The 21012-nt window shown below is 38.8% G+C and overlaps 1 protein-coding gene across 8 annotated transcripts in view; it reads left to right on the top strand.

Annotated features, from left to right (window-relative positions):
• The window catches only part of cdkl5 (cyclin dependent kinase like 5), a 150055-nt gene that overhangs the window by 123808 nt on the left and 5235 nt on the right, over positions 1 to 21012 (top strand). For 6 of the 8 annotated variants that reach the window (XM_060833442.1, XM_060833446.1, XM_060833439.1 and 3 more), the window contains 6 exons: positions 3862 to 3973; positions 4058 to 4166; positions 8750 to 8852; positions 9345 to 9413; positions 13476 to 13598; positions 19392 to 19502. In XM_060833442.1, the coding sequence (XP_060689425.1) occupies positions 3862 to 3973; positions 4058 to 4166; positions 8750 to 8852; positions 9345 to 9413; positions 13476 to 13598; positions 19392 to 19502 (627 nt within the window). The remainder of the gene's footprint in view (positions 1 to 3861; positions 3974 to 4057; positions 4167 to 8749; positions 8853 to 9344; positions 9414 to 13475; positions 13599 to 19391; positions 19503 to 21012) is intronic. The other 2 variants (XM_060833443.1, XM_060833445.1) reach the window with 2 other exon arrangements.

The following is a 21012-nucleotide window of genomic DNA, read 5'->3' as shown; positions in this document are numbered from 1 at the left end:
AGAGTCATAGAGATGTACAGCATGGAAACAGACCCTTCAGTCCAACCCATCCATACCGACTAGATATCCCAACCCAATCTAGTCCCACCTGCTAGCACCCAGCCCATATCCCTCCAAACCCTTCCTATTCATATACCCATCCAAATGCCTCTTAAATGTTGCAATTGTACCAGCCTCCACCACATCCTCTGGCAGTTCATTCCATACTCGTACCACCCTATGCGTGAAAAAGTTGCCCCTTAGGTCTCTTTTTTATATCTTTCCCCTCTCACCCTAAACCTGTGCCCTCTCGTTCTGGACTCCCCAACCCCAGGGAAAATACTTTGCCTGTTTATCTTATCCATGCCCCTCATAATTTTGTAACCCTCTTTAAAGTCACCCCTCAGCCTCCGACGCTACAGCCCCAACCTGTTCAGCCTCTCCCTGTAGCTCAAATCCTCCAACCCTGGCAACAGCCTTGTAAATCTTTTCTGAACCCTTCAAGTTTCACAACATCTTTCCGATAGGAAGGAGACCAGAATTGCACGCAATATTCCAACTGTGGCCTAATCAATGTCCTGTACAGCCACAACATGACCTCCCAACTCCTGTCCTCAATACTCTGACGAATAAAGGAAAGCATACCAAACACCACCTTCATTATCCTATCTATCTGCGACTCCACTTTCAAGTCCCAAAATCAGTTGAATTTAGTTGGATTCCCTACAGTTGGAATCTATTATGAACCTGCACTCCAAGGTCACTTTGTTCAGCAACACTCCCTAGGATCTTCCCATTAAGCATATAAGTCCTGCTAAGATTTGCTTTCCCAAAATGCAGCATCTGGCATTTATCTGAATTAAACTCCATCTGCCACTTCTCAGCCCATTGACCCATCTGGTCAAGATCCTGTTGTAATCTGAGGTAATCCTCTTCACTGTCCACTACACCTCCAATTTTGGTGTCATCTGCAAACTTACTAACTGTACCTCTTATGCTCGCATCCAAATCATTTATGTAAATGACAAAAAGTAGAGGGCCCAGCACTGATCCTTGTGGCACTCCACTGGTCACAGGCTTCCAGTCTGAAAAACAACCCTCCACCATCACCCTCTGTCTTCTACCTATGAGCCAGTTACATGTCCAAATGGCTAGTTCTCCCTGTATTCCATGAGATCTAACCTTGCTCATCAATCTCCCATGCAGAGCCTTGTTGTCCATATAGATCCCATCTACTGCTCTGCCCTCATCAATCATCTTTGTTACTTTTTCAAAAAACTCAATCAAGTTTGTGAGACATGATTTCCCATGCACAAAGCCATGTTGACTATCCTGAGTTAGTCCTTGTCTTTCCAAATACATGTACAACTGTCCCTCAGGATTCCCTCCAACATCTTGCCCACCACTGAGGTCAGGCTCACCTGGCTTGTCTTTACCGCCCTTGTTAAACAGTGGCACCATGTTTGCCAACCTCCAGTCTTCAGTCTTTGTTCTACCACACTTCAATTTTTTTTCAGAATGCTCTGAACCCACAGACTCACCATCGTGGTGTTTCAACAGCTACTGGTTGCTCAAGAAATGTAGAAAAAGGAGCACATTACTCGCATTGCACCAAACTTCCTGACTTCAGGTCTACATTACACTCCACCGCACTCTTTTTCTACACTTCATGAAATTGAGGCCACCTGATTCTGCTGTTCATGTTCTAACTCTGGCCTAGTTCTGTTTAGCTATCACGCATGTGCTCACTGGCTGACATTTGCTTCTGGTTCAGCATTGTTTCAATACAGAAATGATCATTCTTGCATACAAATTCCTCCAAGGCCTCGCCCTCCCTATTACTCTAGTTTCTTTCAGAGTTATAACTTTCAACAATAAATGCACTCCTCCAATTCTAGCCCCTTGGGAATCCCTAATTTTAGATGTTTCCCTATGGCAGCTATGTCTTCAGCTACCATGGCCCAAAGTCTGGAATTCCTTTCCTCAATATTTCAGCCTCATTCAGGAATGTTCTTCAAGTGTGTCTCATTACCTAATATTTTGATTATTTGACCTAATATTTGACATACTGCCATATTTTGCTCAATCACATTTCTGTAAAGCATTTTTAGCTTTTTTTTAGTATTTGTGCACACAAAGGGTAGTAGTAACTAGCTATTTGAATTTCTCTAGCACAAATCATTTTGGATGCTAGAACAATTGATATTTGCAAGATTACGATCAATTAAAATTTGTTGGGTAAAAATTTTGAGATTGTGGAAGTAATGTGTGTAAGTGAAGTGAAGGTACAGATTTCAGCCACAGACTAATTGAATGGTGGAGTAAGCACAAGGGACTAAATAGCTACTGCTGATGTATGTTCTTAGGTCATCCATCTTGTCATCAGAAATAGAGTGAGAAATTTGCTGTTTTATATTTGTCTTGGTATTTTATTTACATTATCTCTGATGGGAGATTATGCAATTTATCATCAACACACATGATTGAAATATATTTTATTCATAAACAGCAGCTGAGACTTACATTGTGATTTGGAAATTTATTTGGTGATTTTGTTGAACAAAACGTGCACAGTATTTGGCCCAGTTATGTTCCTTCATGTATGTGCATAATTATTTGTGTTAACCAAATTAAATGATATTTAAACAGTCAGAAAGGTAGAATATCTGGCATTGGAAAAGATGTTCAACAGAACCGTTAACAGTGGGTATTGATGTAATATGGAAGGCTGTGCTGGGATGGTGAGAGGAATTTTTGTGATTATAAAAGAACTGAGGGAGATAGGAAGCTGTTTTCTGCGAGCATGGGAGTGGCGAGGTAAGGAACACTAAGATGGTGTCTGGGTATCTCGTCTGAGGGAATTTAATTTCCAATTTTTCCATCTCCGTGATAGCATGAGCAATGATGAAAAACAGTCTTTGCGTGAATTTTGATCACAGTTGATAGTTATGTACACAAAGAAAATGTAACTTTAAAGCTAGAAATTTATCTGCAGAATCACGTCTTAGTGAATTCCTAGGATGGCTAAGTGGTTAGCATTGCTGTCTGACAGTGCCAGGGAACCAAGTTTGATTCCACCCTCAGACGACTGTCTGTGTGGAGTTTACACACATTCTTCCCGCGTCTGCATGAGTTCCCTCCAGGTGTTCAGTTTCCTCCCACAGTCCAAAGATGTGCAGGTTTGATGGATTGGCCATGCTAAATTGCCCATCGTGTCAAAGGGAGGTATAGGCTATGTGGATTAGCCATGGAAAATGGAGGGTTACAGAGTGGGTCTGTCTGGAATGTTCTTTGGAGGATTGGTGTGGACTCAGTAGGCCGAATGGCCTGCTTACACACTCTAGGCATTCTATGATTCTGTGAATTTGTTTTAGAACTTTTGGAGCATTCCAGAATATTTGTTTCATAGTGGGTTTTTTTCAAGAAACTCATTCTGTAAAGATCACATAACATCATTTTCTGTCAAAAGTAAAATTGTGTGCATAATAATATTGCTTTGTACTGTGGTGTGTACAGGCTAATTCTGATATTTCATTGTTGAATTTGTAAACACGTGCTGCAATTTAAGCCTATGCAAGTCTAATGTACCAAATTATATTTCTGCTTTTAAATGGACAGAGAATTTCATATGTAAATTCCACTTTTCGTTATTTCTGCAAATTATGGTATGTGATCTAGTCAATGCAATCTAAATGATTCATTCCTGAAGTCTAGTGCAACCTAGAATAAGAAGCAGTATTTTTTTTAAAATGAACTGAAATATTACAAGATACTTGTGCTTTTAAAATTCATGATGCCTGAATTTCTTCTAGACACCACAATCAGATTCTGGCCTATTATATTTACAAGACATAACTATACTCTAATATGCTTGCATTTTAGCCTGGAGGATATCATGACATTCACTTAGAAGATGGTCTATCCACAAAAGAAAATAAGTATGTGTTTTCTGATACAATGCCCAGGGATAGACGAGTACGAAGCTATTATGAAGGTAAGAGAGGGCACATGAGTCACTTGACATTGATCACTGGACAAGATGGTAATGCAATATTTAATAATATTATTGTTTGACCAGACTATTCTTCATTGGAGGGCACATTCAGTGAGAGAGGTCCAATTAATGTGTCAATGACCAGTAACTCGAAGTCAAAACACTCCAAAAGACATACATCTTTCGATCTTTGGTAAGTAAACATTATCTTTCACCTTGTTTCTATGTACATTGCCAGAACTTTAAAGGCAGAGCACACATGCAGAAAGTAAATGTGGTGCCTCTCTGGAATATTGACTGAATTTCTGCAGCCGCTGGAAAGGAAGAAAATTTTAAGTAAAGAAATGGATGCAAAGTGGATACAGAATTATGAGTTAAAGTGTGTGGAATTAGTAAGAGAATTAAACAGCTTCCTGCACACAAGGACTTTATAAATGCACATTACAATTGAAGAGGTTAAATTTTAATGTTAATCCTAAGTTTAATGTCTTCATAATAGAAAACATAGTTATGCTGAGAAAAGAAACTTGCTCTATTAATTTTTGTCTTAAACTCATCCAAATAGATGCGAGAATACCAAATTTCAATGGGAGCAATAATTAATGCTTTGTCAGGGAAAGGTGCTGATTTATTGGCAAGGTGATTCTGGCTGACACACAGAATGCACAAGGGAAACTTTTGTACTCCATGCTCTTGTTTAGTTTTAAAAAGTAAAATAGATGGATAAGTTCCATTCGCCTTACAGAGGAACCTGTGTATGAAAATATGTAGCTTTGAGTAGGCATTAGTGAGCCATATTGCAAGCCCAACTGACCATCTTAAATTGGTTAGTGTAATTCATATTAAACATAGGGTGATTCAGCAAAAATTCAATCATGGAATCAAATTTAATGTTCAGCACTACAATCTGTGTTTTGCAAGCACAGGCTGATTGTGCAGAGTCTATTGTGAACAGTTGAAGGGACGTGCTATTTGATACAATTTGCCGGTCATTGGAAAGCACAGCCTATGTACCAGCACTGAAATTCAGGCATCGTGTTAGTTATTTATGTCATAGCAAGAAACTCTGTCGAATTGAACAACAGCATTCTATTAATGGAAAATACCATTTGTTGCTATTGCATAGCAGTGTGAAAGAGCTAACTTCGCCTGTTGCTCTAAATTTTGAAATACTTTTGAGACAATCTGAGCATTTTTCAGGCTATTTATGACTATCCAGAACAAGAAATTTTGCCAAAACTATACAAATCATTAATTAGACCATGCCAAGGGTGCAGTGTACTTATTTAAGGAGTCACATGAGAAAATGTTCAGCAAGTTGGGCCTGTATTCATTGGAGTTTAGAAAAATGAGAGGTAATCTGAGCGGCTTTGAAAGAATAAGTACAGAGAGGATGTTTCTTTGGTGGAATATAGAACATAGATCACAGTGTCATTGAACGTGGGCATCAGTGGCTAAGCCAACATTTAATTGCCCAGACAGCATTTCAGTCAACCATGTTGCTGAGAGTCTGGAGTCGCGTGCGCCAGACTGGATAACATTAACACTTTTCCTTCTGTCAAGGACATTGATGATCAGATGGATTATTTTTAATGACAGTGGATAATAAAGCTACCTTTTGATTCCAGATTTTAATGAATTCAAATTTCAACATCTGCCGAGGTGGACTGTCCCCAAAATATTAACCTTGATTTCTGCATTACTAGTCCACATTATTACCATGGCACTTCACCCTGCCAATGTATCTTCCATTTAAGACTGAGATGAAGAGGAATTTCTTTTCTCAATAAATCATTAATCTTCAAATCATTAATCTTCAAACCTTAAAGAGCAGTGAGGTTTGGTCATTGAATAAATTTACAAAAGAGGTGGAACAATATGGGGTCAGACAAGAGAGTCGAGTTAAGACCATAATCAGAGAAAGCTTGATCATCTTGAATGGCAATTATGACAGCCAATTGAAAACGACTGATGGGGATAGAAGGGACTACGTGGCCTCATCCTATTTAGGTTGTTCTGCTATTGTAGAACAGTCAGACATTTATCAAATAAGTTGTAATATTATTTGCTTAGGAAAGTGATTCCAAAGAATAAATTCTCGTTTTGAGATTAGGCAGTCTTATTATACTAGACATACTTGAGTAATAGTCAAATTGTTGACTACTTTTCAAAGTTAAATTTATGGTGTTGATTATTGCATGGATACTACTTTCGAGTGACTGAAATTCATACCCTTCAAAATTCATCCCGTAACATTAGCAGAAGCCCAGTTCATCTCTGAACAAATACAGAAAAAACATCACAATGAATTATGGTAATTCTGAAAACCCAGAGTGGAGATTGACAGCTGGTGGACTTTAAGACCCAGAGTGGAGTGGTATGACCAGCACACTAACTCATAAATGTTGATTTGCTATCTGTGAAGAACTAGGGTTGATTTTTACTTGAGATATATGAAGAACTTCAGATTTTTCAGCCAAAAGCGGGGGATCAACTTTTACATCGTCTATTACTCGAGTATATGCGGTAATTATACAGAGACACAAAACCAGAATTTGACAGACTGTCACACTGGCAAGGGAAGAGAAAACCTTTGTATTGTCCTGAGTATTTTCATTTAATTTACTATTTTGTTTAAGGTTATATTTGGAGATAATTGAGAGCTACTTATACTGTAGTATTCTGATATAATGTCAATTTCAGCGTCCAAGCGAGAAGTGAAATGTTATAGCTGGATGATATAGTACTGTAGTCTGTTTCAACAAAAAAGTGATTCCTGACTGTTAATTTCAGTCCCTTCTGTCTGTGCCTGCTTATTTATTCAGTGTGTTCCTCCTGAAATCGAACAGCTATGTGGAATTGAAGCAGAATTTAAGAAAAATATTTCCTTTTAATACAATAAAGTGACTTTTGATTGTCGGTTTGGCTTGAGCTGACAGACTGCAGAAAGTGGTAACTAGTCTAGACAGAAAACTTCTACTCCCTTCAGTCTTTTTCAATTGGTTGTCATAATTGCAGGAGAACATTTCCTGGAAATTCTTCAGTAATCATATAGTGCCATTTACGGTACAGTATTTTCCTAGGGTTCTGCAGATTTTCTATCAAAGTTAAGCAGATAATCAGGGTGAATCCATTTAGCATATGAGCTTTGTCCATTTGAACTTAGCACAAGGTCAGTTGCTAATTTCGCAATAGAAGTGAATTTGCCATTTGTGTCAGATTCTCTTTTGGTTTTGAAAGTCACAAGATCCCTGTATTATAAGCCATTTCATGGTATACTGATTTTCCTTATCAAACTTCCACTCTCTCATTAATGTTAATATCAGGAAGGATGCAAGAAAAGATCATAGGGTTAGTGCACTGAACTAATATGACTAGTTGTAAAATAAGAATTAATCTAAATCTAGCATCTCATGGTTTTTTTATTGTGGAAATACAAACAAAGCAATTTGATTATTCAGAGGAGAAAAGCTTTTGGGTAAAACACACAATGGCAGCAGCACAAAATGGGTTCATAGCAAGTTGGCAGCCAAGTCATAGACTTGTAGAGATGTACAGCACGGAAATAGACCCTTCGGTCCAACTTGTCCATGCTGACCAGATATCCTAACCTAATCTAGTCCCATTTGCCAACACTTGGCCCATATCCCTCTAAGGAGAAAGTGAGGTCTGCAGATGCTGGAGATCAGAGCTGAAAATGTGTTGCTGGAAAAGCGCAGCAGGTAAGGCAACATCCAAGGAACAGGAAATTCGACGTTTCGGGCATAAGCCCTTCATCAGGAATGAGGAAAGTGTGTCCAGCAGGCTAAGATAAAAGGTAGGGAGGAGGGACTTGGGGGAGGGGCGATGGAGATGTGATAGGTGGAAGGAGGTCAAGGTGAGGGTGATAGGCCGGAGTGAGGTGGGGGCGGAGTGGTCAGGAAGAAGATTGCAGGTTAGGAGGGGGTGCGGAGTTCGAGGGAATCAACAGTACGCGCACCATCCTCTGTGTGAAAAAGTTGCCTCTTTGGCCCCTTTTCCTTGTTTCTTTCTTTTGTGTATTTCTAAATGCTTACCAAGATTAGTAATTTCACAATAAGCAAAAGCAGCTGCGATATCAGGAAGGGGGTTTGTGAAAGTTGGAATCATAGGATCCCTGTTGTGGAAAGAGGCCATTCGGTCATCAAGTCTACACCAACCCTCCAAAGAGCATCCCATCCCCATCCTACCCTATCCCCATACTTATCACAGCTAATCTCTCTATCGTGTGGAGGTGTCAGTGTTGGATTGGGGTGGACAAAGTCAAAAATCTCACAACACTAGGCTATAGTCCAACTGGTTTATTTGAAAACGCAAGCCTGCGTGTGCCTGGCCACTATGGACAATAAAATGTGGCCACTCCACCTACTCTGCATATATTTGAAATGTGGAAGGAAACTGGAACCCCTGGGGGAACCCACACATACAGGGAGAACATGCAAACACTCACAAGTCTGGAATCCCAGGAGCTGTGTGGCAGCAGTGCTAACCACTGAGCCACCATACCTCTTGTTCACAAAAATCTGTGAACTATCATTCTATGCAAGAAAATAATGTACAATGAAAAATAAGCTGCTGATTTATTATGAGCCCATTTTGTACTGCTAGTGAAGACCAATTTCATTCTAGTTAATTCTTAAAATTTGCTGTCAGTCTAGCATCTCCAAAACTAACAATGTCTGGACATTTGTCCAATTTATACACATGTCATTAAGTTACTTATAACTGTAGAGATGAACGTATTGTTTTCAATTTCAGGAAAAGTACAGAGAATCTTAACATAAATCCCCCTGAACAAACTAAGGAAAAGGGCAAGGGTTTCTTCAGAGCAATAAAAAAGAAAAAGAAGAAATCACAAACTGTAAGTTTTTATTGCTGTCTAAGAGCATTTATAATGGATCGGGAGGGTGCAGTAGCTATCGTTTTATCATTTAGCATTATTTTTCTAGTGTAGATTTTGTATGGAACAACTCCAAATCTAATGCCTTAAGGGTCCGTAGTGTAATTGTCAGGTTTATGCATTTCCCTGGAATTGTTTCAAGTGAGAAAGAAGAACTTCTATTATTAAAATGTAGTCAACGTATTTTGTTAGATTGAAAACAAATTCAAATGTGAGCTCAATTTTAGATCAATAATGCTAGGTGTGAGGTTATTACACTGAACTGTTTTCAGCGCTTTCTAAACTTTTAGTCAAAGATAAATACCTTTGTTTATTTTTTTAATAAGGTGGATATGGCTTTCCCTGTGGTGAAATGTCTGGACTGTGAATTTTCCAAGTTTTCTTATTAGGCAGTTGATTTAGCCTTCCTCATCTGAAACATTCTCCTAGTATGAAAATACAACTTTCTTGCAGGTTCTTTCATTCAAGATTGGTCTGGAACAAAGTAAAGTCTGCAGCCAGAAGGGGAAATCTTCATCTTATGTAACTCAACTACATTGAGTATAGCCATTAGATGATATGTAAGACCTCGCACACTGTAATTCCCAGAGGGCAGAAAGAGAAATATCCTAAATTGTCTTTGAGAAATGAAATTATCTCAATTAAATAACTTTTTAAAAATTGACTCTTGCCATGTTTAAAAATTTTAAAACGCAGGTTGACTGCTTCCAGGTACTTCCCACAGTTACGAAAGGACAAATAAAGCTTCCATCTTCCTATTGGAATATTACAATATTTGTGTTGCTTGAACATTCCAGCCAAATCAATGAGATGTGTACCTCAGTCAGTCCTGAACAAAGGAGACCACCATAATCCATTATTGCTTGACCTAGTACTAATAACTCTCCATTATCTGCCCAAAAACATAGATTTTGGCCAGAACGACAAAAACCCAAATCATTTGCTGAGTGGTTAAATCTGAATCAGTCACAGAACTGAATTTGCTGTTTGAAAGCATCTTTCAGTGGCCCAGCCAGTGATGCCCACATCCTACAAATAAATTTTTAAAAAAATACTGTTATGGGACAGAACGGGGTTGCAAAAAGGTCCCAAGTCAGGCAAGAAATTTAGAACTGAGAGAAAGCCGTAGCCTTCCTGTTTGAGCAGAAAGCTTAGCTGATCAACACCATTTGTCGACCTTGGAGGAAAAATGGGTAAGGTTTAGTATAGTATCGTAAAGGAGTTACTTTAGTTATTTGTTAAGTTATTAGATAGTGCACAAGGAGCTGGACAGGCATTTGAGGGCATAAGAGTCAGAAATGAAATGGGACCAGTTTAGAATAAATGCCTCTGACTCTCCAAAATAAGTCTGGGAAACGTGATAATCCCAAAATGCTATGGGTGTACCAGAGAGAATCGAAGTTAAAACTGGTTTAAACCCAGAGGCCAGTCAAGCAGTGTCTACATGGATAGATACATCTGAGGGTACTTAGGAGTGGTCAGGTGGGAAGGAGGGCCAGAAGGTTTCCCCATTTTCTCCCCATCTGGTAGGCATTCAACTCTTGTATTTAGCTGCACAATTAACAACACTGATCCAAGTGGTGGAAAGGTGTGGCGACTCTGCTCAGATTTTTTTTAATGGGATATGCCCAATAGCAGACTATGAAGTGGATGTGGGAAAACTTTGAGCCATTAGTTAAAAACCCACCTGCCTTATCTCTGAAATGGTAGAATGAATCAGGCAGGAAATCTAGTCCTTGAGTTCCTGACAAAATTGAGGTCTCCCCAATGCTCTGGTCCCAAAGCCAGGCAAGACAACATGGCACCACATTACTAACAAGGAAGTAAATGCCATGACCGGGATAGACTCCATTTCCAATTTGCATATTGAGATGTGTACAGACAAGATAGGCTGTTTGGTCTACCACAGCAAAACTGACAGTTTTTTGGGTACTGTGAAGTCCCATGGTACACGATGCAGACCCATATGTAAAGCTTTAGATTGCAGCTGGGGGAGTGAGAATGAATGTGTATTTCTGCTTTCTTTGTTTTCCTTGAATATGTTTTCAGAATAAAAATAGATCATATTTTCTCTGATGTTTAGGGGAATGCAATGCTCAGAGAGCATGAGGGAGAAATCCTGAAAAGAAATCCTGAGAATGCTGGAGAAACTCAGCAGGTCTTAGAGTAATACCGGATTCGAAACATTAACTGTTTCTCTCTCTACACATGCTGTTAGACATTAAGTTTCTCCAGCATTCTCTGTATTTGTTTCAGAATTCCACCACAAACAGTATTTTGCTATTGTTATGAGAGTGATCCTGAATTGTCTTTATAAAAATAACATTTCTGCCTTGTTTTAAATTCTGTAACATGGACTTTTGGCAAATTTTAAAATGGTCGCTGTTGAAGACAGAATGAGCAAGTTGATTGCTCTGAGAAATTTTGAGCGATTGTGACACAAATGAATCATCAAGAAGATGTCTACTGCAGCCCATCCTAAACAAAGGAGAAACTATCCATTATTGTTTGATTTAGTAATAATGACTCTCAGAAACTGGTTTGTTTGAAATCACCTTTAATTATATTACTTACTGTCTACTTGTAGCAAGAGAAGCTAACCCATCAGCAACCCCAGGCTTTAGACATCTGTTTCTGATCTGTGTCTCCATAAATTGTGATTTCAAGAAAGAAACCTGTGTTTTGCTGGTGAAGTAAGCCAATTGCACCATTACCAGGAATTCAACTGTATTTGTTCTCTTATGGGAGGGATTTCTCTGCACATCAACCAAAAGAACCTCAACTGGACATTCTCCTTTACATAGGCGAGACCAAACACAGACTAGGTGACCGCTTAGCAGAACAGCTTTAGTCTGTTCATAGGCATAACCCTAACCTCTCAATTGCTTGCCATTTCAATAAACCATCTTGCTCTCATATTAACATTTCTGACCTAGTTCTGTTACAATATTCCAACAAACCACAATGCAAGCTCAAGAAACAACACCTCATTATCTACTTAGGCACTTGGCAGCCTCAAAATCTCAATATTTAATTGAATACCTTTAGAAACTGCCTTAGGTCCATTATCCATTTTTCTCACATTCCCTCCCTCCCTCCCACCCCCACAGCCTTGTCTTGCTTTTGTCTAATTTGCTTTTTATATGGTAAACTCATTCCTTCCTTTTGAAACTTTACACTCATTTTAGATCTCTCTTTCTCTTACTTCAACATGAACATCTCCTTTGTCTTTTACACTAGATCTCATATCTCTCTCAAAAGTTTATTAAAATAAAATTTTCCAACACTTTCCATTTCTGAAGAAGCATCATACCAGACGCAAAACTTTAAATCTGCTTTGCTATCCACAGATGCTGCCAGACCTCCTGAGTTTAACCAGCACTCTCTTTGTTTCAGATGGAGAGCATCTGCAGTATTTTGCCTTTACTCAACTGGACATTGATTAACTAGATTCTAATTCATGCAAATGAGTTCTGATATCTTTGATTTTAAGTCACTAATTTGTAATTGTACCTCTTACCTTTCTCTTTGTTGGACACGTGGGTGAACGTGTTGTGAGCCATTTCCCTGGACCTTTTTTAATCCTAAAAGATTTGCAGTAGTTCATTTTTAATTGAACTTTGCAATTCAAACAGAAAAGAGCATAGAAAAGGAATACTTAAAACAAAAACACATCCCTATTACAATAGAAGACAATCTGTTCACCTCTCTGTTGAGTATGGCGTCACTTGGTTCAGTTTGTTCGTTTACATGATATGGTCCAGAATTCATTGCCCTTCCCTAGTTGTTGTTAAGGTGGTGAAGAACTGCTTTCTTGAACAGCTGCAGTTTGTTTAGTAAATGTAGACCCACAGTACTGTTAAGGAGGGAGTTCCAGAGTTTTGAACCAGCAACACTGAAGGAATAGCATTATAATTCTAAGTCACAATAGTGCATGGCTTAGAGGGAAGCTTGCAGGCAGTGGTGTAACCATGCATCCATGCAACCTTTGTTCTTCTAGAGCCATGGTCTTCAATAAATAGTTCACTACCAACTGGTCAATCATAGAGTCTCTGCTAGTTGATCTCTGGTTCCCTCCACGAGCACATCTGTAATACTTTATCTCACCACTTGCCTGCTTTTTCTGCAACTCACTTGTCAATCACAATGCCATTGCATGACTTCCACTTCTGTAAGCTGAGCGGCTAGGGAAAAGTGTATGCTCTTAACTAGCATTACCTATTGATCCACTGTAACTTGGGCTAGTCATTGATATTTGAGGTTTCAATATTATCGTAGCCAGTCAGGAAAAAATGGTGTGGTTTTAGGCAAGTTCAAAAACTCATTGAATTGGTGAAGGTCACTTGTCAAATTGCTATCTCTGAAATAAGTGAGCTTCTTTATAACAATGTGAAGAGATGTAATTGATTGGTAATCTAACATTGTTATTGCAAAATGTATACTTCTTGAAACATATCCCCGAATTTACTCTCCTTGGAGATTATTTAAAGAACTCAAAACTGTACATTCGAAATTAAGACCAAGAATATAGCTGCTGGTGTTGCAATATCTATGCATTTGGTGTACTTGTATCTTATATTACAGACAGAGAACTGCGATGGAGAAAATCCAAGTATCAGAAAATCCCTCTTTCCTCTTTTTAGTGCAAAGAATCATTTAAAACATATCTCTTCCTCCAGAGAACTGCCTGTAGTCAATCTTCCCATGGTAGTAATTTTAAAATACTGTATTCCTAACAAACAGAAATAATGCTTTGATGCAAATAACAGCTAAAGCATGCACATACTGAGTATCAGAGTGGTTGAAATTGGTTTAAGCTTGGGTTTTCTCTCATAATGATATGATATTGGAAATGTATTCAGGAACTTTGATCATCATATATAACAAATATTCTCAATTTTGTTTCTGGGCAAAAAGGAGCTTTCCTTTCTGACTGCTATTGAACTAACCGCATGTTCAAAATCGGAAGGTTTCAGATTTGGAAAGCAGCAATAAATCACAGCAGCATGTGTTCGGTGCTAAATTATCACATAATCTAGCTATGGTGCTTTTTAGAGGAGAGAAAAATCTGATGGATATTTTGCATGCAGATTGATTTCTGATCATGGTTTCTGAAAGTTTAAGTTGTTAGTTGGACCACATAGATTTTTTTAAAATGTTCCAGATAGTACTTGAGGATTTGAGGAGGAATTAGAGTGCTTTTCCTCTTGAATGAAAAGGCTTTAGATAGTTTGCAGATATGATGGGAAAGAATGGTTACAGATTTGAGAAATTTCAGTTATGTGAATAGATTGGAAAAGCTGGAACTGTTCTCCTTGGAAAAGAGAAGATTAAGAGAGATTTATAGTTCAAAATCCTAGGGGAACTGGACAGAGTAGATTATTTTGTGACCTTTGAAAGGAATGAGAACTAGAGAGTGCTGAATTAAGATAGTCTGCAAAAGAACCAACAGGAAGACATGAGGAAAAAGTTTGTTATGCAATAGGTGGTTAAGATCTGGAATACACTAGCTGAAAATGTACACGAGGCAGGTGGCTTTCAAAGGTAATTGATGTTTTAATTGAAGCAAGTCAAGTTTACGGGAGGGAGGCTGCAAGTGGGTTGCACTTTGTTTCCTTTGTTACAACAGGCTTCGTTCTGTGCTGTACCTATTGTATGATTCCATAGTCGCAGATTTGTGTTGCTGTTGATCTTTACCCCATTTAAGAGTTATTTGTTCTTTCCCAAAAAGTTCTATTCAACTTGGTGCAAGTGAGTGGGTTTTGTGCATTTGCATTTTATGCTACATTGACATTCAGCCTATTGTGGCAGATAAGTCTGTCAGGTTGTTGGGATTTGTATCTTCAGTTTTGGATCTAATATGATAATGGAGTTGGGACAAAATTTTTGCATTGTTTGTGTTGAAGTACAAGTTGATTACATAGTTTCTTAAAAAAAATACCCAGAAGAACTGCGGATGCTGGAAATCTGAAATAAAAACCGAAATTGCTGGAAAATCACAGCATTTCCAGCAATTCTGAAGAAGGGTCACTGACCTGAAACGTTACTCTGATTTCTCTCCACAGATGCTGCCAGACCTGCTGAGATTTTACAGAAGTTTCTGTTTTTGATTCAATAGTTTAATTGGCTCCAAAATTGTAGCAAAATAGGATGCAACTTTCCAATATTCTAATCACATACTCGCAGCAACAAATTGCATTTCAGTGTGTATCCCCTTGCAAAAATATTGCTCCCACTGTTATAGCATTTTATTTCATAGTATAAGTGATTATTGCAAATAGATAATTTTCAAAAAGTCTCTCATAAAAGTTTTTGAAATGCAAGAGGCCTAACAGGAAAGTTAGATGAACTCAGGGCATGATTGGGAACATTGGACTGGGGAATCATGGTGATTGTAGAAAAGTGGCTCAGGGATGGACAGGTCTGGCAGCTTCATGTTCCAGGGTTATAAATGCTACAGGAAGGATAGAAAAGAGGGTGAGAAAGGACTGGGGATGGCATTTTTGATTAGGGATAACATTATGACTATATTTAGAGAGGATATACCTGGGATTATGTCCAGGGAAGTTATCTGGATGGAAATGAGAAATAAAAAAAAGGGATGATCACCATCTTGGGATTGTACTTGGACCCCAATAGTCAGCAGGAAATTGAGAAGCAAATTTTCAAGGAGGATCTCAGTTATCTGTAAAAATAATAGGTTGGTAATGGTAGGGGATTTCAACTTTCCAAACATAGACTGGGACTATCATAGTATTAAGGGCTTGGGTGGAGAGGAATTTAAGTATTTACAAGAAAATGTTCTGATTCAGTATGTGGATGTACCTACTAGAGAAGGAGCAAAGCTTGATCTTCTCTAGGGAAATAAGGCAGGGCAAGTGACTGAGGTGTCATTAGGGGAGGAATGTTTTAAAATAGTGATAGAAAGGATAGATGGGATCTAAAAGTTGAAGTTCTAAATTGGAGAAAGGCCAATTTTGATGGTATTAGGCAAGAACTTTCAAAAGTTGACAGGAGGGCGAATGTTCTCAGGCAAAGGGACGGCTGCACTGGGGTACAGTCCTGGTGGGGACAGGTCTGTTAGTGTATAACACTGGGGTACAGTACTGGTGGGGACAGGTATGTCCCTATATAACACTGGGGTACAGTACTGGTGTACCCCAAGATGGTGATCATCCCTTCAAAAATGAGATAAGAGTCCAGAGACAGTATGTTTCTGTAAGGGTAAAGGACAAGGCTAGTAGGTATGGTGAATGCTGGATGACAAGAGAAATTGAGGTTTTAGTCAAGATAAAGAAGGAAACATATGTCAGGTATTGATAGCAGGGATCAAGTGAACCCCTAGGAAGGTATAAAAGCAGTAGGTGTATACATAAGAGGGAAATCGGGAGGGCAAAACGGGGACATGAGTTACATATGGCAAATAGGGTTAGGGAGAATCGAAAGGGATTCTACAAATACAATAAATACAAATGACAAAAGAATACCTAGGGAGAGAAGAGGCCTCATTGAAGATCAGTAAGGTCACCTATGTGTGGAACCGCAGGAGATGGGAGAGTACTAAACAAGTATTTTGCATCAGTGTTTACTGTGGAGAAGGATATGGAAGATATGAACTCTGGTAAATAAATGGTGACATCATGAAAAAAGCCATTATAACAGAGGAGCAAGTGCTGGATAGCTGAAAACGCTTAAAGGTGGATAAATCCCTGGGACCTGACCAGGTGTACCCTAGAACTCTGTGGGAAGTAAGGGAAGTGATTGCTGGGCCTCTTGTTGAGATAATTGTATTATCGATAGTCACAGAAGATAGCCAGAAGATTGGAGATTGGCTAGCATCTTGCCACTATTTAAGAAAAGTGGTTAGGAAAAACCAAGGAACTATAGACCGGTAAGCCTGACTGTGGTGGGCAAGTTGTTGCAGGGTATTTTGAGAGACATCATTTACGGTTATTTGGAAAAACAATGACTAATTAGCGACAGTCAACATGGCTTGTGCATGGGAAATTGTAGCTCACTAACATGATTGAGTTTTTTGAAGAAGTAACGCAGAAGATTGATGAGGGCAGAGTGGCAGATGTGATCTATATGGATTTCAGTTAGGCATTCTATAAGGTTCTCCATGGTAGACTGGTTAGCAAGGTTAGGTCACATGGAATACAAGGGGAAGTAGCCATTTGGATACAGAACTGGCTTTAAGGAAGAGACAGAGGGTGATGGGGAAGGGTTGCTTAACAGACTGGAGATCTGTGACCAGCAGTGTGCCACAAGGATTGGTGCTGGCTCCACTGACTTTAATTATTTATATAAATGATTCGGATGTGAAATAGAAGGTATGGTTAGTAAGTTTGCAGACGACACCAAAATCGGTGGAGTAGTAGACAGCAAAGGAGGCTACCTCAGAGTACAATGGGACCTTGATCAGATGGGCCAGTAGGCGAAGGAGTGGCATATGAGGTTGAGATAAATTCAGGATTGTTAAGCAGGCATATGGTGTTGGCGTTTATTGGTAGGGGGATTGAGTTTCAGAGCAACGAGGTCATGCTTCAGCTGTACAAGACACTGGTAAGGCCACAACTGGAATATTGCATACAGTTATGGTGATTGCATTATAAGATGGATGTGGAAGCTTTGGAAAGAGTTCAGAGAAGACTTACTAGGATGTTGCCTGGTATGGAAAGAAGGTCTTACGAGGAAAGGCTGAGGAAACTGAGGGCGTTTTTGTTGGAGAGAAGAAAGTTGAGAGGTGACTTAATCGAGAGATATGAGATAATCGGGTGGTTAAATAGGGTGGACAGTGAGAGCCATTTTCCTTGGATGGTGAAGGCTAACATGAGGGGACATAGCTTTAGATTGAGGGGTGATAGATTTAGGACAGATATCGGGGGTAGTTTCTTTACTCAGAGTAGTAGGGGCATGGAATGGCCTGCCTGTAACAGTAGTAGACTTGCTCACGTTAAGGGCACTTAAATGGGTATTGCATATACATATGGATAATAATGGAACGGTGTACATTAGATGGACATCAGATTAATTTCACAGATCAGTGCAACATCGAGGGCTAAAGGGTGTGTACTGCACTGTAATGTTCTATGTTCTAAATGTGAGGTGTTGCATTTTGCAAAGGGAAATCAGGGCAGGACTCTTACGGTTTGTAGTAAGATCTTGGGATGTGTCACTGAAAATAGAGACCGTGGAGTGTAGGTTCATAGTTCCTTGAAAGGGGAGTTGTGGATATCATAGAATCCCTGTAGTGTGGAAACAGGCCCTTCGGCCCAACGAGTCTACACCAACCCTCTGAAGAGTAATCCACTCCGACCCATTCCCTTACCCTATTATCCTATAATTACCCCTGACCAATGCACCTAACCTACACATCCCTGAACACTATGGGCAATTTGGCATAGCCAGTTCACCTAATTTACACATCTTTGTACTGTGGGAGGAAGCATGAGAAACCGGAGCACCCAGAGGAAATCCACGCAGACACCGAGAATGAGCAAACTCCACACAGTCGCCTGAGGCTGGAATCGAGCTCTGGTCCCTGATGCTGTGAGTCAGCAATACTAACCACCGAGCCACCGTTCCCAGATAGGATAGTGAAGAAGGGGTTTGCTTTGCTTGCCTTTATTGGTCAGTACGTTGAGTTTAGGAGTTGGGAGGTCATGTTTCGGCTGTAAAGGACATTGGATAGGCCAGTTTTGGAATACTGCATTCAGTTCTGCTCTCCCTGCTATAGGAAGGATATTGTGAAACTCGAAAGGGTTCAGAAAAGATTTACAAGGATGTTGCCAAGGTTGGAGGGTTTGAGCTAAAGGGAGAGACTGAATAAGGTGGGACTATTTTTCCCTGGAGCGTTGGAGGCTTAGGGGTGACCTTATCAAGGTTTATAAAATAATGGGGGTGGCATTGATCGGGTGAATAGCCCAGGTCTTTTCTCTAGGTGGGGAGTCCAAAACAACATAACAGAGGTTTAAGGTGAAAGAGGCAAGATTTTAAAGGGACATAAGGGGAAACTTTTTCATACAGAGAGTGATGCTTGAGCTGCCAGAGGAAGTGGTGGAGGCTGGTACATTAACAACATTTAAAAGGCATCTGGATGGATATATAAATAGGAAAGGTTTCAACAGATATGGGTCGAATGCTGGCAAGTGGGACTAGATTAAAATAGAATATCTGGTTGGCATGGAGTCTTTTTCCATGTTGTACAACTTTGACTTTACTACTGTTCGTTTTTTTAATTGTATACTACCTCTTCTGATGAGCACCATCTAGATTAAGGCAACTTTTAGGGCAAAGCTATTTAATTGCTTATTTTGGCATCTTATCTTGACCACCATCTATCTATATCTGCTGTATTACCTAGACTCAACTACAGTTTGCAGATTGTTATCAAGCTTAAAAACTAAAGAATGCATGTCCTTACCAAAGCTGAAATCCAAGTGCAATAAGTTATTTTTGTTTCAATTTACTTTGCTAATGTGCATCTCCTGATCTTAGATGCCTAGTAGTGATGGCCATGATCGTCTGGCATTGCAAAAGGCATTACATACCAGCCAAAATAGAGAGAGAGACTGGCCCATTGACAAGATGGCAGACGTTCAGCCTCAGGTATTATATTTACAAATGTACTTTTAAGTTCTGCAATCATTTATTCTAATCAAACTATATTCAGTTGCAAGTTCTAAAGATTTAGACCTATTTTCTAATAGCTACTCTTCTGCATTTTTTTCAGCTCTATTTCAAATTTTAAAAATATATAGTCCATTGGATTATTTTGAATATACATTTATAAATGTGAATAAATATATAATGTGTATTAAAAAATGTATGCATAGACCTCAGGAGAACAACATTACATGCCTTACCAGTCTGTAGCCGCTGCGCTGCTATCAATGCTTCGGTTTGCTTCCTGATTTGATCTGATTTATTGTTGTCACATGTACCTAGGTACAGTGAAAAGATTTGTTTTGCTTGCAGTACAGGCAGATCATAACATACACAGACATACACAATCATAGGGTATTTAAACAGAGTGAGGCACAAAAGATTACGGCTGCATGGGGTGCATAAAGGCGAGATCAACATTAGATTTGAAATTTGAAAGGTCCAGTCAGTAACCTGACAACAGTGGGGAAGAAGCTATTCTTGAACCTGTTGGTACACGTGTTTAAGCTTCAGTATCTTGATTAAACATCTGTATCTTCTGTCTGATGGAAGAAGTTTGAAGAATATATAACTGGAGTAGGAGGGGCCTTTGGTGATGTTGACTGCCTTTCCATGGCTGCGAGAAGTGTAGATGGAGTCCATGGATGAGAGTTTAGGCCCATAGTATTCATTCTACATCCGTCCTACGAACATCTTTGTGAGACATTTTTTTTCTCTCTCAAATAAACTTAATACTACTTTAACTAATAATTTACTTTTAAGTGTTTACAAGCACTTTATTGTTTTCATTTTATGCTATAAGTTAGCCTTTCTTCATATACATTTTAGCTCTAACCTTTCTTTTCCTTTACTTTCTATGATTTGCTCATTTTTGTTTGTATTTTAACACTTTTCATCAAGCAGCTTCTAGTTTTGCTTATTTTTATTAAAATCCTGTTCAGTTAATAAGTTTCTCATTGCCTCCTGTGTTATCTGCAGTATATTTTTTACTTAGGCACATTCCTTTATCCTGTTGCAATATGCTTTCTTTATTTGGAAGTATCCTTACCCTTGAATTAGTTTAGTTTATTACGAATGATCTTATTAGGTAATTAATTTGTCTCTCTTAAATCACTTCAGTATGTGCAGTATACAAAATAAATGCTAGCATTTGCTAAATTAATGGTGCTATTTTAGTCAATAGCTATGTTGTTTCTTTTAAACAAAAAAAATTTGGTTTCTGATTGCAGCAACAAAGATCTCATCAGCTTACATTTTTCTAAAACATTAAATTGAATAAGTGTTTGCATATTAATGTCACCCTTATGTTACATATTGTTCCTTTTGAATTTTGCACCAGAGTTTATCTCTTCAGCACATAGTTATTCTTCACAGATTTCAGAAAACTGTACATTACTGTCACCTGTAAAATGGAAATATTTTCTGTTTACTATGAAAGTAAATATCTTTCACA

Source organism: Hemiscyllium ocellatum, chromosome 12 (assembly GCF_020745735.1).
Source record: "Hemiscyllium ocellatum isolate sHemOce1 chromosome 12, sHemOce1.pat.X.cur, whole genome shotgun sequence".
NCBI classification, from domain to species: domain Eukaryota; kingdom Metazoa; phylum Chordata; class Chondrichthyes; order Orectolobiformes; family Hemiscylliidae; genus Hemiscyllium; species Hemiscyllium ocellatum.
The sequence above is the reverse complement of the archived record's forward strand: the minus strand, read 5'-3'. Positions and strand labels throughout refer to the sequence as shown.